The following is an 18613-nucleotide window of genomic DNA, read 5'->3' as shown; positions in this document are numbered from 1 at the left end:
AGGACAGGAATAAAGAGACAGACGTTAAGAATGGACTTAAGGACATGGGGTGGGGGAAGGGTAAGCTGGGACGAAGTGAGAGAGTGGCATGGACTTATATATACTACCAAATGTAAAATAGATGGCTAGTGGGAAGCAGCTGCATAGCACAGGGAGATCAGCTCAGTGCTTTGAGACCACCTAGAGGAGTGGGATAAGGAGGGTGGGAGGGAGATGCAAGAGGGAGGGGATATGGGGATATACATATGCATATACCTGATTCACTTTGTTATACAGCAGAAACTAACAGAACACTGTAAAGCAATTATACTCCAATAAAGATGTTAAAAAAAGAAAAGAATAAATCAACCTCAAATATGTGAGGCCTTTTTGAACCAAAATACAGTATTTTCAATATGGGAAATTTAAAAATTGAAATAAATGTAAAAACACACATATCTAGAAGGGAAACTTGGAGAGTATAACCACGTCAGTTTACCTCACTTGAACGTATAGTCACTGGAAAACCAACTAAAACTCCAGACTTATAATGCAATTTAACAAGGCTATGATCATGTTCATATTAAAGACAAAACACAGAGGAATAATCAAGAATTGCTTGAAAATAAATAAGAAGAATGGGAAACTTGCCTTAAAATATAAAATATAGTAGAAGTTACAGTAAATAAAACAAATTGTTCTCGGTGTGGGTTACCGAAAGACCAAAATAAAGCCCATGACAATGACTCCAGGGTTATATACAAACTTGGCCTAGGTGTGAAGCATTCAATAAATTATTATGGGGACATTAGTTTTCATTTTGGAAAAAAAAATACCTTAATACAAAAAATAATATATCCAGGGTGGACTAAGTACCTAAAGAAAAAAACCAAAAATAATTCTAAAACTATTCAAAAAATGGACAATAACTTTAGAAAATATTAGCCTATGAAGGGTTTTCATAGAGACACAAAATTACAGAGGTTTTAAAGGAAAGGTTCTGTGGATTTTTTTTTATATATATATAGAGAGAGATTCAAGTTATATACAATAACGATTATCATAAGACAAGTAAAAATACAAGCAAAAACTAGGAGAAAATACCTGCAGAAAAGATGTTTGTGTTATACATGTAAGTGCGGCGGAGGGACCCATTTTCACCTTAAACCCCACAAATCAACAAGAAAAACTTCTCAATAAAGAACCAGGCAAGAAACCTGAACAACTAATTCCCAGGAAAATTACAAAGAGCTAATAAACAAAATAAACTCCACTGGTAATTACGGAAACAGGGTTTTGAAGCAACATAGTTTTGAAACCATTCCATTGGACGTTTATTAATGCTGTCTGTGTAACAGCCCCAATTGAAACAATGTAATGTTAATGAAAGCAGAGACGGTCATGAAAATTATGACACATTTGTATATACATCCAGAAGTAAAAAAATCACTGGTGATTCCATACACAGGGGAAAAAGTTAAAAGGATGCTTGTATAACTACATGTTGTAACTACATATAGAAATGCTTATGAAAAAAGTGAAAATATACTAGAGGAGGGGAAAAGATGTGTAAGGAATGCAATAATAATTTTTATGCTTTATTGCTTATTCTTCAGTACTGCTTCAATGTTTTCAACAAGATTCTATTAAGTGGTAAAAATGATCAATTAAAACAAAATGAAAGTATGCAGTAAGTGTTAGACTTTGCTCTTGCCATGTGAACAGGTAGGTAGGTACCTGCAAGCTGTCTCACCTCCTTCCAGGAATCACTAAAGATGAGTTGTGTATCCAGATCTCTGGTGACCCCAAGCCAATGGAATTTCACCAAAATCTCTCAGTCCCATTTACTTGATATCAGACATGGCAAGCACCTCCTGGCCCTCCTGTTTGATAGCCTCTCCTGAATTGTCTATTTTGGGAGACCAGCCTGCTTACCTGGTATCCTTTGAACACCTCCCTCCATCCTTTATACACATACATACACACATCCATGGAACTTGGCAGGAAACCCTGCCCTGAACTCTAGCCTTTTGGCCAAGGGTTACTTTCCCCCTCATTTCTACAGACCTCACTTCCACAGGCTTCTCATGCCTTGTTTTCAACGGGGATTCAAGGAATGGCTCCACCCCATTATCAGATAGTCCCACCACTTCCATCCTGTAATCTCTGATCCTTCTAACCTCTCAAGGGTCCTCAAAAGCTGGTCCTGAACAAACAAAAAAATCTCTCATTAGAACTAGATCTATGGTGACAACTCTGCACCCCACATTCCCTCACTGCTCTATCCTCCTATATTACTTCCTTTGAAGACAGAGTTCTCGGCATCATGAGATATATAAACTTGTTGAAATTCTATGCAGATTTTTAGCTTCCTCAATCCTCACCCCCCGTTAAAAACTCATGTGTTTGACATTGTGCTTGGTACTGCGGATAGATAGAATGGTACCACTATGTGTCACTCTGCCTCTTAAAATGAAGCTCCCAATAGGCAGCTATTGGTTGAATTATGTCTCTCCCAAAAAAGGTATGTTGAAGTTGTAACCCCCATACCTTAGAATATGTCCTTTCTTGGAAAAAGGATCACTGCAGATGTAATGTGATAACAAGGGTGGGCCCCTAATCTAATATGACTGGTATCCAGATAAGAGGATGTGAAGGCAAAGTTACACAGGGAGATTGTCATGTGATGACAAAGGCAGAGACTGGGGTCATGCAGCTAGCTGCAAGCCAAGGAACTCCAAAGAATGGCAGCAAACCACAGGAAAGAGGCAAGGAAGGATTCCCCTAAAGCTTTCAGAGGGAGCTTGCCCTGTGGACACCTTCACTGTGAACTGCTAGCCTCCGGAACTGTGCCATAATAAATTTCTATTATTTTAAACCACCTAATTTGCAGTACTTTGTTACGGAAACTAATACACAAACTAACGCTAACATAAATGTCTTTGTTTCTGAAACTTCAAGATAACAACTCTAGACACCTCATTCAAGAAGGCTGTCATAACCCAGAATTGTTTAATGACAATGATCAACATATACTTACACAATTCAAAGAATGTGGCTAATACCCATTACTAATCTTACCACTTATAGTGACAAATGGAATCTCCTCTGCTCTGATATGAATTTCATAATTCATTTATAAAAGCAACAAATATAGTCAGAACTCCTGTGGATATGGAGAGATATAATGACCAATAAGGAACTGCCACTACTTCATGAAGCTGAATATGAATGGCAATGACCATAGTACTTCAATATCAAATATGGTATTTCTATAACTTTAGACAGATAATCTTTATGTTGTAGAAGTATTTATTTATTCCTAGTTCATTTATGTCTTGTTCTCTGAGGCAGATGTTGATCGAAAGCCTTCCTGGCACTTCTAGAAAAGATAATTTTTTTCCTCTTCTGACTTTTTAAATTGAAAGAGTATAGCAATTGAATTGTGGTATTGAATACCCCACTATAAAACTTAGAATAAATCTCATCTGATAGTAGTGTTTTAATCTTTAATATGCTGCTGCATCCACTATATTAATTTTAAGATATGTCTACGTTTATATTCATAAGTCTATTGGCCTGTTTCGGTTCTGTTATTTGTTCTTGCTTGTTTGCTTTTTGTTTTGTTTTTTGAGTTTTGTTGTTGTCGTTATTCTTTTGTGTTTTGGTTTTAAATATCATCAGACCTTTTGCTGTCAGTTTTATTTAGCTTCACAAAAATAAGTGAGAAGTGTAACTAATGCAAGAAATACCGTTTGATTAATGACTTGATAGAACTTACTTGTGAAATGCCTTAACTTGGTTCCTTGGAGAGAAAATTCTTTAATATGGTTTTCAAATTTTTCCAAGGTTTTTGATTCAGAATGCCAACTTCTTCTTGGGCTAATGTTAATCATTTATATTTTCCCAGAAAAGTATTCATATTACTAAGACTTTCATATACATAACTAACATTTTGTTATTTTAAGCTTCCATACATCTGGATGCAGGCCCTTTCTCATTCTCAGTACTGTATTGTATATTTGAGATTTTCTATTTTGTCCATTACTTTTGCCATATATTGTTGATCTTTTAAAGAAAAAGCTCTTACATTTATTCATTACTTCCCATTATTTCTCCATATTCTACTTCATTAACATTTTCTTTTTACTTCCCTTACATTTATTAGTTTATTGTATTGCTCCTTTCCTAGCTTCTCAGATTGGATGATTACTTAGATGCTTACAGAACAAAAATGACAACTTATGATGGCAAAATCTCTATTATCCACAGAAATAATCCCATCTGTTATGTAAGATAATCAAGAATTGATTAAACCACATTACATTTATCATCTGCATTCTGAAATCTAATGCCTAATGAAATATTCAATGCTCTATTGAATTCCCTGTTTAGGTGGCAATTGGAACAGACTGACTGGGACAAATCTGTAACAGTGAAAGAACAGAGCATTTTTCAGACGAGAAATCAATTGTATTTCAAATGGCAGTGGGTGGTGCAGTTAAAAGGTTGAAAGTCGACTACGTATTTATAAGATCTGACAGTGTAAATCACTGAGTGGTGGTCCATCTGCTTTGTCCCTGAAAATTTATTATACCTGAAAAGAGAAACCAACATCATAAGGCAGATCTGTCAAACCTGGGCTTAAAATTACTTGTGGGAACTACTGAATTTTAATAAATTTGATAATATGAATAAAAGGTTAAATATAAGGTTATGCAATAAATGTACTACATCTATTGTTATTAAGAGTAGAATTGTGGCTTCCCTGGTGGCGCAGTGGTTGAGAGTCTGCCTGCCGATGCAGGGGACGTGGGATCGTGCCCCGGTCCGGGAAGATCCCACATGCCGCGGAGCGGCTGGGCCCGTGAGCCATGGCCGCTGAGCCTGCGCGTCCGGAGCCTGTGCTCCGCAACGGGAGAGGCCACAACAGTGAGAGGCCCGCGTACCGCAAAAAAAAAAAAAAAAAAAAAAAAATCATTGAATAACTCACCTATTTTGAAACATAATTATTTATGTATCAGAATTCTGTCAACCACATGGGTTATGTAATCCTTCAAAATTATTGCCGACATTTCTTGTGGAATTTAGGCCTCTCCACTTGAGCCAACAGTTTAGTTAAAAAAACCTGTCACAGTAGTAAAATGATTTTGAAACTATAAATGGCATTATGCCATATCCCTTTTCCTACTAATAGGGGGGAAGAAACCAAATCTTGTTAATAACCGCTTCTTCAGCAAGAATTTTTCATTAGGGTTTAGGGAGATGTATCTATATGCTTTCACAGTTTACATATGCATCCACAGAGTAAGTTATAAGATGCAGCTTTTAAATTACATGTAAAGTATATTCATCTAATTGAATAAATTTCTCTTCTCAGCAAAGACTAAGGCTGGTTGGACACATTTCCTTTTTCTTTCAACCCTTGCCCAACAAGTAACACCAGAAGGTAGGTAACTTTTCAACCAGTGGCTATAGATGAGAGAGAGAAAAACAAGTTCAAAGAAGAGATGCTGGTTGTTCAGCTACTTTCTCCCCTGACAATGTATGAAGAATGGGCACCAGAAGCAAACTGGCATCCCATATTGCAAGGCAAGAGTTCCCTTTGACAACATTACTTTCAGAGGCAAAAAAAAAAAAAGAAAAAGAAAAAGAATGTTTGTGTAAATTTGTCAAACTGATAAGGTTCTTTTTCATGAAATAAAAACAGTATTCAATAATCAATACTAATCAATAATATAGGAACATCACATTATTTAGATGAAGAAGACATGGGGGGAAAGCCTTTGTAGTTGTATCTAGATATATCCATTCAAATAAAGAAAAAGATGCAATCTCAAATTACTTCGGGGAAAATGATGAAGTATGAAACACATCCCATTATCAGGGGTGTGTAAACTGGAGAGGGAGTGCTCCACCTGAAGGCATCCCAGGTAAAAAAGAGAAAATTGAACACTGTGCAGGTCAACACAAAACACATGCTGACCTAATTCAGACTATAGGCCAGGAGACTGAGACCCCAGGGTTAAAGTCTAGGAAGTTAAAGAAAAGGTAAATGTACAAACAGGAAGTTAAACTGAGCTCATCTTGTCTGCTTTCCCTTAAAAATCTAGATATTTTGGTGGTTTTTAAAAAAAATTTTTTTACATCTGTACTTTTAGATTTACCCAGTACAAAAGATTAGAGATAACCAGAACACAAAGGCACATTAAAAATGAAGCTGACAGGGGCTTCCCTGGTGGCGCAGGGCTGAGAGTCCGCCTGCCGATGCAGGGGACACGGGTTCGTGCCCCTGTCCGGGAAGATCCCACATGGCGCGGAGCGGCTGGGCCCGTGAGCCATGGCCGCTGACCCTGCGCGTCCGGAGCCTGTGCTCCGCAACGGGAGAGGCCACAACAGTGAGAGGCCCGCGTACCGCAAAAAAAAAAAAAAAAAAAATGAAGCTGACAAATTAGTTTAATATTGTCAATATTACATAGCAGCCATTAGACACAAGCAGTAGACATCTTATATGCCTGGTCCCTTCCTACAGGGAACTGGTCCTCCTCCTTTCTATTCCAACCCCAGAGGCACTGTCAATGGAGGGCTCTTACAGCCCCGGACACACGGCCCAAAGTTTCATTTAAGAATCGATCCATGATCCCAGAAAGGTCAGTCAGAGATCTTTTTCCAGGATTAATAGAGACACCAAGACAAGTCCTTCAGAGACTGAGTCTATATGCATAAAGGTGCATGAGTCATTTCATTAACTTAGAGTCCCACAGAGAAAGGAGTGAACCCAAAAGAAACCAAAGACACAAAATGGAGACAAATACCCGAAACATAATAAAACACCTGGATCTAATTGTGCTTTCATCTAGTCAACCCCAGGGATTTTCAGTTATGGAGGCTAATAAATTCTCTTTTGTGTTCAAGCAAGTTTAGACTAAGTTTCTATTACTAATAAATAAAAGAGTGTCATAAATACAAGAGCAGAAAAAGGATTTCAGTTTAATTTGCATTTATCCACTCACATCTAACTGCACCCCCTGGGGCTTTCCATTCAAATAACAGAACAGATTTTTCCCCAGGGATTTTTCTAACCCAACATACACAGACATTCTAAATTATCCCATTATCCCAACCTAATTGTCACTACCATTGAAGGAGGGGGTGGAAAAATAAAAGAAAAACATTATCTTATTTGATAACTCCCCAGGTTTAGTACATGTTCTATATATATTTTGACACCAGCAATTCTTTAACAGAGGATAAAATCTATTATTAAAAATCAAGATATCAATTACATAGAGTATCATACATAGCAGCCTTATTTTATGAGCACAACCAAGTACTAATGATGTGAACTTTTTAAAACAAAAAGCTAAAAGCATTTAAACCAATTTTTATGTTATATGGCATAGTACTTCAAAAAAAAACACCTAGCCATATTATATCAATACACATGAATATCAATGATGTGGCCCAAAACAGAGATCACATATACCATCCATTTACTGATCTCAGAGGCATGATTCATGAAAAGACTATTTCAGAATATCAGCTACCATCATCTCCATTTCCAGCAGTTAAATCAATAGCCCCTCTCGCCACATGTTTCAAAGATGAACCAAACCAGAGAAAGCAACGCATACTCACAAATTATAAAGCATGTCAGCCATGTTGCTTCGGTAATACAAAGCATTTCTATAGGCGCTTTCAGCTTCAGAAATTTTGCTCTGACTCTTGAGAACATTTCCAAGGTTACCCCATGCTGCCAAAAAGAGAAAGAAGTATTCAGGCTGAGTGTCATTCCAATTATATATGACATAATATCAGGCCGTCAGGAAGTACCACAATGAGAGAAAAAACTCTCATAAAACATTTTTAAGAAAGCAAATTTATTTCCTTTGTACTCCAACATTTCATCAAACTAGGGGATTAAATACAATGAAAGCCTAAAACAAAACTATGTCTCAAAGCTGATATACACATACAGTTCATCATAAGGCCAAGAACTATGTTATCTTAAGATCACCTACAAAGACTTGAAGCTCTTTCAAATCTTGGTAGGGGTCTTCGTGGACTGAAATTATTGTATACTTACTAAACCAGAAACTGTAAGAAATCATCTTAAAATAAAGACTTCATTCAAATACAAAAATACTGATAAATGACATAGAAGAACTGGGAATAAAAAAGAAGATAACTAAGTATATCAAAGCTATAAAAAGGCTTAATAGTCATCAGAATGTATCAGTAAACACTATGCTTCTTAAAACAGTGAAGTATATATGGTTTATTCACATATAATGTTCTTTTATACCCTTCCTGTTAATAAATTCATACATGGTAAAATCAGTAACAGTGTTTTCACACACAGTCACACTTAAAAATTGACATTTTCTGTACACCCTTTACGTTTCACTCCAACTAATCATGATTTCTCAATATTAGAAGACACTCGATTAACAGCTGCCCACACAGCATGGCTCTCAAACAGACCTATCCCTCAAACTTGGGTGCTTCTCTTGTCTTCTTTCTTTCCCATAAGGAGATGGGGTGTCGGGTCCTGAAATCAGAGTCCCTCCCAACTAGACGATGAGGATGAGAAGGCTCATGTGTGCCAAGATCTATTTATTTGGGTAATTAATAGCTGTATATGAAGAATGAAAGGGGTTTTGAGACATCACTTTTTAATGCATAAAAATATGTAGCCTCTTTCGATCCCAAATTTGCTTGTGGCCTGTAATTTAACACTCTGTGCCTTTGTTTACTCATCTGTAATATGGGGGAGAATAATATCTCCTTGTTGACAAGGATTAAATGAGCTTGTATACGTAGGGTGTTTAAGATGGTGCCTGCCACGTGGCAAATACTCAATAAATATTTTCACACTAAGTTTCATCTTTCACTGCAAACCAACATTCACACGCTACGAATAGGCCTTGGCACTATGAGTCCATAGAAAATTGAATCCTTATCTTTTTGAAAGATAAAAGTTAAAAAAATAAAAAGTATGAAAAACATATAGTAAAATAAATTATGATTATCTTTAAATTTAATAGGCAAAACACCATATGTATTTTATATCCAACCCCCCCATCCCACCACCAACATAACAAAGTATGGCTCAATGGAAACTTCTAATAGCCAATGCATCCAACTGGTAATTTAAGCACCAGGAAAACATCATTATAATGCTATCCCATCTTACCCGTAGTCTTTGAACACAGATGATGAAAAAAAATTATAGCAAGAAATTAGTTTGAATATTAAGGCATATTTCCAGAGAAACTGATTGACATTTTTTCAAGTACTTATAGCCCAATTAATAGTTAATAGTCAACAAATACATAATTATGTCTAGAATATACATTTACTCATTTGGTTAGTGGTTCATTTATTAATTAATAAATGTATTTGTTTATTAAGCACCTATTTTGTGCCAGAAGCATTATCGGGGGCTGGCACAACTGTACATACATACAAGTTCTCACCCACTCGCAGCTTATGTTTGAAGTGGGGAGTGGAGTGGGGATGGGAGGACCACACAATAGAAGAAATGAATGAACTTCAGGTGATAAGTGCTACAAACAATATAAAACAAAGTAAGATGGAGGGAATGAGGCTAATTTAAACAGGGATATCTTAGAAATAGGGAAATGGGTGTTATCTCTAAAAACTGAGGATAAGGAAGCAGTCTTGCAAAGACCAGCGATTCCAGGTAGGGGGAAAAGTAAGAGCAAAGAATCTAAGATGTCTTCCGCAGGGAAAGGCAGCAGAGGAGATGGTTATTTCAAAGTAAGACTACAACTTATAAATTAAAAATCATCAGTAAAGTTATCTGTGGCAAAGCCACAGCATGTTACTAAGTTTCTTTTGTCCAAACAGAAATCACTCACGTATTTATGATTAAGTCATTGCCCTAGGTAACTACAAAAAGAAGAAAATTCCCAAATTAAGTACGTAGTTTTTAAACAATTTTAATTGCTTATGGATGAAAGAGGGAGTAGGGGAGAGAGGAAAGAAAGGGTAGACTTTGATGTCCTGAACTCATCTGACACTCACCAACAGGCCATTCTGTTCTTCCGTTGTACATATACAACAGGAAAACAGCTGGAGACAAGGTTACTTGGAGACCATGGTAAATGATACCAAGCAAGATCACTTCATAATTTTACTAAACACAAAAAAGAAAAAGGGCACTGTACAACCCACAAAATACCAAACAACCCCCTCTCTTGCTAAACGAATACTTCTTTAACCAGGCATAGATAGAATTGTCCCAGCATCCGATCTAGAGGACTCCCCTGTTTCCTGAGACCCTTTCCCAAATCACCCAACCAAAATCCAAATCCAATGACAGGGCATATAATGAGATTCCTTCAGTGCAAGGAGTAGTTAAGCCAACTTCCTTACTACCAGTGTGTTCCTTCTGGTCTCTGCCTGCAAGGCACCGACATAGAGGATTTCATCACATTCAAATATGAAAACAATTCTTCTTCAAAACCCCTTCTTCCTAATTGCTCTTTAGTACTGTGTTTACCAAAAGAGAGTTTAGGTTTTTAAGTAAGAGCTGACAAGACTAAGCCTATTTAAATTTAAATACTATTGATTTTTGCTTCAATGCTACCAGAACCCAATGCTAACCTAAAGATTACTTCTAAAAATATAAAGCTACCCTACAGAATATAACCTAAAATTAAAAATCCTATTAGTAGTCAACTAAATAGTAACCTTTTCACAAAAGTTGTTCATGTTTCAGTGATAAAACAAAAAGTAGGAAAAAAAAACATTGTTGACATATAAACCAGTTAAAATTTAGTTTTTACAGATATATTATAGTTTAAAGGAAAATACATTAAAATAAACTATAAAAAGTACATCTTAAAAGGGCTAATGTGACGATTTCAAATCTATATAATTAACCTACAGAATTAATCACTGTAGCTTTAGGGGTTTTTTTTTTTCCTATTACTTGACAAATTTGATCATATCAACCAAGTCAACTGTTTTATATCAGATCCATTTTTACACCTAGCTGGTCTGATGACTTGAAAGTATCTAAACCAAAACTCAAAAAATATGGAGAAATATTCCAAGGCTCACGGATGGGACAATTTAACATTATAAAGATGTCAGTTCTCCCAAAATTCATCTATAAATTCTATATAATTCCAATCAATATTTTAGCATAATTTATTAACAACAAAAAATGTATTCTAATAACCATAATAGAAGAGAAAAATGAAACTGGGTCTTCATAGCATATTCACCATATACAAAGGTAAACTCCAGATGGTTTTAAAAGATAAATGTGAAAAAGTAAAGCTAACAGAAGAATATATAGATTATCTCTGTGGAAGGGAAAGTGGCTTCTTAAAAAGACCTCCAAACAGAACTCAAAAAGTAAAACAATTGATGAATTTGAGTATCTCAAAATGAAGGACTTCTACTTATTGAAGGACACTAGGGACATGCATTAATACACCAGGAGAAGATATTTCAAACATCTAAACAAAAAGGAACTGTACTTAGAAATAAAAAGAACTCCAAACAAAGCAATAAGAAATCCAACAGCGGGGGAAAAAAATGGGCAAAGGATATGAACAGGAATCTACAAAAGGGGAAACCAAAATAAATTCTAGAATACATTAAATAATTTTAACTAATACTCAAATTCCTTAGTAACCCAGAGAAATGCAAATTATAACAATGAGACTTGAGATTGGCAAAAATGAGAAAACTGGATAAGGCCAAATACTGGTAGGCATGTGGAATGGGCCCTGTGCACTGTCGGGGGCCTTGTAGCCTGGGGAAACCACTGCGTTCTGCCATCTGACAGATCAGCAAATGTTACGGACTATGTCATGAATAATCCCTGACCAGCAATCCCACTCCCAGAGAAATTCTAAGAGAACATTAAGAGGATGTTTAATGCAAGCCTCTTAGTGTTGGCTGATAGTAGGAAATAATCGACCTGTCCATCATGGGAGTATCATGTGAGACATAAACTTCATGGATTACTATACAGCAGTGAGGACCAGCACATTCCATGTAAATACTGTAACATGAATGGACCTTGAAAAGCCTACAAAGATTCAAAATATCTAATGCATTCTTTTAAAAATATTAAAAATTCATTCCCACCCAAAATCTCACTACATATTTTACAAGGGTACATTATAAATCTAAGGATGCAAATCAAGTACATTAGAACCGTTACCTATGATGCAAAGGGAAATTCAAGTTAGGAATAGAGATAAAAGGGAATAAATACATAAATAAAAGAGAGGAAAGTTGTAGGGATCACCCTGAAAACTGGCTGCAAACTGAGGAATATAATTAACTTCTGCAGCTGGGTAGCAGGGGATGAAAAGGAGAATGGAGGGGAGGGGAGGATAGGAAAGAATGGACAAAAGGAAAATGAAGGTCACACTTCACATTCTTTTAAAATAGAGATGGGGTTATTCTATATCCTACTTCAGGAATAAAGGGTTTTAACATTCACTAAACTTTTTCTTGTACTACGACAATTCGAAACAGATGTTTGAGATTATCTTCAAATTTTCACTTGGTAATTATACTTTGGACCAACATAACTTAAAGATCTTGTATTTTCATTAATATTTAATGTCATTTACACTTTTAAAATTTTTAATCTCGTATATTTTATTGATGCATTTATTTCACTGCAGTGACCTTTAAAACTACAGTTTGATTGGAATAAAATCCCTGAAATTTTTCCAAGAAATTGTGAGTGAAGCCTAAAAAAATGTATCTAGTTTTTCAAAGTCTATATTTTAATAGTGTGCCCAGATGAATCCAATTCACACATTAAAGCACTGTAGATAATAAAGCACTTATTTGAAGTTTTAAAAAAATGTAATCAGTTTATCCTAAAATCTCAATGTAATTTTTGAAAGTTTTTCCCAACAAACAGTATTTCAAAATATTCAGAGTACTCATTTTATTCCTATTTTTGACACAGTTTATACTATAAGAAGCTGCTCTTGTTGGGGGACTACTGTCCCATTTCATGGGCTTAATGTGCACCACTACAAGCCTAGGTAGAGAAAAAGAGAAGGAAAAGGTGAAGGGAGAAGGGGAGGTGGAGAAGGAATAAAAATATATGTATATTGGGATAATAAAAATAACAGTAGTTTCATTTATTTAAAGTTTACTATATGCTTGACAGTGTCCAGAATTTATTTAACACAAAAATAACCTTTGAGGTCCATTACTATACCCATTTCATTGATGTATGAACTGAAGTTAATTTTTTAAATTGCAAACTTAATGACAATAGAGAACCAGATCTGTTTCCAGGCATCGAAATCTCACCCTCTCAATACTGAGTCAGAATACAAAGTAGATCACATATTATAATACTCAATATTTACACATATTTAATTGAGGGACTAGAGTATAATACAGAACCAAGATAAATTATCCAAATGAGTCATCCCCTCAGAACTGGTAGGGACAAAATACTCCAGAAACAACAAACTAAAGCTATCTAGTACCCATATTTCATAATGTATTTTCTATACCACAGAAAAATGAATGCCAAACAATATATTAAGTGTTTTACATTTCTTTGGGAATGGAATTTTAAATGTCACATTTTCTAGTTAATGCAATGGAAAGAGAACAGAGTCTACCTATGTAAATAAATGGTTGTTGCTCAAAGATACTGGGGATTTAGGTACATTTATCAAGGACTCCTAAGTGCCCTGAAGATGCCTTACATGTGACAAGAGATTTAAAAAGCATTGTTTAACAAGTACCTGACTTAGTTCTTAGGACTAAGCATATACAATGATTATATTAAGGAAAAGCAAACAGATGCTTCTAGGTATCACTGGATAAGCTTTAGGAAATCTCATCTGTAAAGTTATTTTATTTTCAAAAAGAAAACGAATTTTTTCTTTTAAACAAAGTCAGGAAGCAAAGAAGCAAGAATAACTCATATCTCAAGGGCCCTTCACACTGGTATTTAACTGCATCTAAAAGGTATCCACTTACTAAGAAACTTGACCTTAACTCACAAGGAAAGCTTCTCTTGTACTTCGTCCACAATCTGCCACAGTTCATTTTATGTTCTTTGAAAGGCAGAAAAACAATTAAATATTCCCATCTTGCAAAAGTTCTTCTAAAGAGAAAATCAAATGTGAGCCCCGTCTGGAAATGTTAAGTGATCTACAGCAATGAATCCCTCCAAAATTTTTTCAAAGCCCTCATTCAAATACAGCAGTTCTAAGTTCATAAAGTAATTCAAACTTACTGTAAATTAACTACTGCAATTTCATAGCACTTGATATATTTCACAAAATCAATGCAGGGAGATTTGAGCAATTTTTTCAAGGATATATATTTTTTTAATTAATTTAATTTTACTTATTTTATTTTTGGCTGCATTGGGTCTTTGTTGCTGCACGCGGGCTTGTCTCTGGTTGTGGCGAGGCGGGGCTACTCTTTGTTGCCATGCGCAGGCTTCTCACTGCGGTGGCCTCTCTTATTGCGGAGCACGGGCTCTAGAGCACAGGCTCAGTACTTGTAGGCGCATGGGCTTAGTTGCTCCGCGGCATGTGGGATCTTCCCGGACCAGGGATCAAACCCGTGTCCCTTGCATTGGCAGGCGGATTCTCAACCACTGCGTCACCAAGGAAGCCATTCAAGGATATTTTTACTTTACACTAAAAGTTTGGAGATATTTATATTCATTGATTATAAAAAAAAGTTTAAATAATTTTATGATTACGGCACGCATTACTCTTTGAAAAATTAGCTAATAAGATGAATGAGGGTGGGAGGGAGATGCAAGAGGGAGGAGATATGGGGATATATGTATAGCTGATTCACTTTATTATAAAGCAGAAACTAACACACCACTGTAAAGCAATTATACTCCAATAAAGATGTTAAAAGAAAAAGATGAATGAATCTCTTAATATTCAAATTTCAGCTACTTAACATTCAGGCATGGAGTCATGCCTCAGGGTTATCATGCCAGCATTTCCATTCCATTGGTGCAGTGAACACAGCCACCAGAATCAGCAAGGACTCCATTTTTGACTTCTGCCTTCAGCTGTAATTTATTTTTACTTTAGAACTTTAATATATGTCTTCAGTCCCTATAGCAACACCAAGTTCTATGTAAAGATCTGGCAAAATTGAAACATTTAATACTGTTTTAAATAAGGTGATAGGGCTTCCCTGGTGGCGCAGTGGTTGAGAGTCCGCCTGCCGATGCAGGGGACACGGGTTCATGCCCTGGTCCGGGAGGATCCCACATGCCGCGGAGCGGCTGGGCCCGTGAGCCATGGCCGCTGAGCCTGCGTGTCCGGAGCCTGTGCTCCGCAACAGGAGAGGCCACGGCGGTGAGAGGCCCGCATATCGCAAAAAATAAAAATAAAAAAAAATAAGGTGATAAATCCTAAATTTTGCTTCCTCCAATTCTAAGTTACTTGTTTGAAATCAGAATGCTACCCCCCAAAAAAGGTTTAAACATTGAAATTTGCCAGTTATCTAAGCCAGGCCAGCAGCAAAAGGAAATAAATACAGGAGTGCCTAGTGTACCTGTACTGGATGAGGAAACTGTGCCTCAGAGAAAGTGACACTTAAAAGCTAACCGAGCTAAAAGTTATGTCTGCTTGGTTCCAAAACCCTTGTTTTAATCAGTATGGAACACTTGGACTTCAGATGTGTTCCAAAAATGGTGTTACTAAAGATATAAGTTAAATAAACGTCATTTTAAAATATAAAGGATAATTACGTTAAAATTTCTAATCTCAGTGAAAAGGGAAGAGAAAGAAAGTAGAAGGAGGGGAAAAAAGAGCCACTCAACTGCATGAAACTTAAAATTAATGTGAATGTGGTTTTTTTTTTCTTGTTAACCAGAATGATTTCTCATTCTATCCATTAACAAACATTGTAAGGGAGTCAACATTTGTAGCCTGGGCTTTTTACTAATTGTATGATAGTGACTCCAGGGAAATATGAGCCCTTATAAGCCTACAAGAATTTATTTTTCCTGGTAATTATACCTTGGATTATTATAGAAACGAACATAAAGTGGGTAAAAAAAAACTGCCTGGCTAAAATGTTAAGTGGAAAAAGTACACATAATTTAAAGATTATGATTCATATGATACCGGAATACATATACTATACACTTTTACACTCTAATTAGAGCAATTTTATAATATGCAATTATTTCTCATTTCCCTACCTTTGGTTACTTCACACGGAGCTGAAAATAAGTTTATTCCTAATAAGGGAAAAAAGTATTAAAAATGAAAAGATAAAATTTAGTATTCCACTGATATGTCAACATTGTCTTCACAGCATTGTTAGTCACTACGCTATCTATGTGCATATTGTAATATCCACATATACATTTCAGTGCAGGTTTTTTGGTTTTAACACATCTAGGGTTATTCCTTAGCGTTTTACCATCTGCAATCTCTACTGTATTCTGACTAACTATGAGCCACCCCCAGGTCCACAGTTCAGTGTCTGCTATCAGTACCACGCATGGTCTGTGAAGCTGGGTCTCACCTGTGGAAGTCTTCACTCTTTCATTTCCCAACTGTGCTCAAAATTTTTCCCATTGCCTCTCCATCAAAAGAAAACAAATCTCTCTATGTTCCTACCTGATAGCAATGTGCTCTCTGTGAAGTTTCTGATTAACTAACCCACAGCATTATACATGAAGACAGCAAATACAATTGCATTTGCAAATATAATGACTGGACAAGGAAGAATTTAGAATCATCTGAGCTTTCAGGCTCTCCTCAAATCTTACCAACAGACCCTTTTTTTGGCCTATTACACTGTCAATCTAAAACACTTGGTGAATATATAACTGGTATATAGTGACCCTATTTATACAAAAGACATACCAATTCAGTAAAGACTCATCAGAAATTCCTCACATCTGGCTGATCTCTTAGCCTATGAGGCTGTTCAATCACTACCATAGGTTGACTGTAAATTCTACAGAGTAGTTGAGTTACTTCTGATTTCATATAAGGAACATAATAGAACCAAAGAATCTCTTACAGTTTGTCTCTGACATATTTAGTATCATTTGAGTCTGGTTCAGCTCTAAAAGACGAACAACCTTTAGAAAGGGCAAGAGTTCAGGAATTCTAAACAACTCCAGGGGGAAAACAGAGAAGTGATTTTTTTTTTCTTTAGTTCTCTCTTTTGTTCCTTTACACTCCAATCTCATAATCTACTTTATCTCACAGTGAATCCTGTCATCATTTGGATGGGTCCCTGCCATCGAACGGTCCCAGGTTAGTTTCCTATTATGTGTCACTAAAAGGAAATTTGATGTGGAGACATAAACCAAAATATCCCAAACCTAAGGTTTTAGTTCTAATTCTGTTAACAATTAGATCTGGGTACACTGAAGTAAATTACTGGACTCTCCTATTTCTTATTAACAGTAGTAAGTAAACATGGAATATGGGCCAAACCCTGGGCTAGGGTGCTACACACACTCTGTCCCACACAGTGGTATTGCTATACTCACTATACAGATCAGCCACTTGACACTCTAAGGACGATAATAACAGCTATTCATGGTCTGGGTTAGGATTAGGACCCCGATCTACCTTACTGCAAAATCTGTCCTGCTTACCATGCCTTTTCTCCCTAAGCATTCTACCCCTCCTTTAGCTTTCTCATCTGTAAAACAGGTATAACAATGCTTGCCCAAGTTAAACTCCAGCATCACTGAGATAATTAAATAAGAAAATAGAACTCTGCAAAGTACATTACTATGGAAAAGGAATAATATGCCATTAATAGATCATCATCCATAAAAAGCATAACAAGTTAGATATACCCTTTAACAGGGTATCTCCTGTATTTAGAATCAATGGTCATGCTACTGAGGATTTCATTGCCAAGCAAACCCAGGCCAAGAAAAACAAATCTCAAAGCAACATTAAATACTCTCAAAGCCAGTTTTAAGAAGAGAAAAATAATAAAAATCAAAGATTACATTTTATTAAAAATAAATCAGTTCCTAAGATAAACATGCAGTATATCTCAAACATCCATCAGGACACCATGTTATACGCTATATTACATTAATATATTCAATATATTAATTTTTTTAAATTTATTTTTTGGCTGTGCTGGGTCTTCATTGCTGCTCGCGGGCTTTCTCTAGTTATGGCGAGCGGGGGCTACTCTTCATTGTGGTGCACGGGCTTCTCATTGCGGTGGCTTCTCTTGTTGTGGAGCACGGGCTCTAGGCACACGGGCTTCAGTAGTTGCAGTGCGCAGGCTCAGTAGTTGTGGCACACGGGCTTAGTTGCTCCTCGGCATGTGGGATCTTCCCAGACCAGGGATCGAACCCGTATCCCCTGCATTGGCAGGCAGATTCTTTTTTTTTTTAATACCAGCAAAGCAAAAGCAAGTTTCTTTGGGAGCAGAAAACAACTGCAATTCGAGACACACAACTATAGCAAACCACATGCGAGTCCAGCAAAAAAAGGAGAGGAAACTTTTTGTTGAGGAGAAGGGAAAGTTGGGAGGGGCTGTTATAAACAAAAAGTCCACTATAGCAGGGGTCCCCAACCCCCGGGCCACGGACTGGTACTGGTCCGTGTGGCAGGCAAATTCTTAACCA

General features: G+C 36.4%; 1 protein-coding gene across 1 annotated transcript in view; it reads right to left on the bottom strand.

Annotated features, from left to right (window-relative positions):
* Nucleotides 1–18613, bottom strand: part of TMTC2 (transmembrane O-mannosyltransferase targeting cadherins 2) — a 390337-nt gene that overhangs the window by 158166 nt on the left and 213558 nt on the right. The window contains exon 4 of the mRNA XM_082665557.1: nucleotides 7618–7732. Within this exon, the coding sequence (XP_082521683.1) occupies nucleotides 7618–7732 (115 nt within the window). The remainder of the gene's footprint in view (nucleotides 1–7617; nucleotides 7733–18613) is intronic.

The sequence above is a fragment of the Grampus griseus genome, assembly GCF_964374135.1.
Source record: "Grampus griseus genome assembly, chromosome: 11".
In the NCBI taxonomy this organism is placed as follows: Eukaryota; Metazoa; Chordata; class Mammalia; order Artiodactyla; family Delphinidae; genus Grampus; species Grampus griseus.
This window is presented reverse-complemented; position numbering and strand designations above follow the sequence as displayed.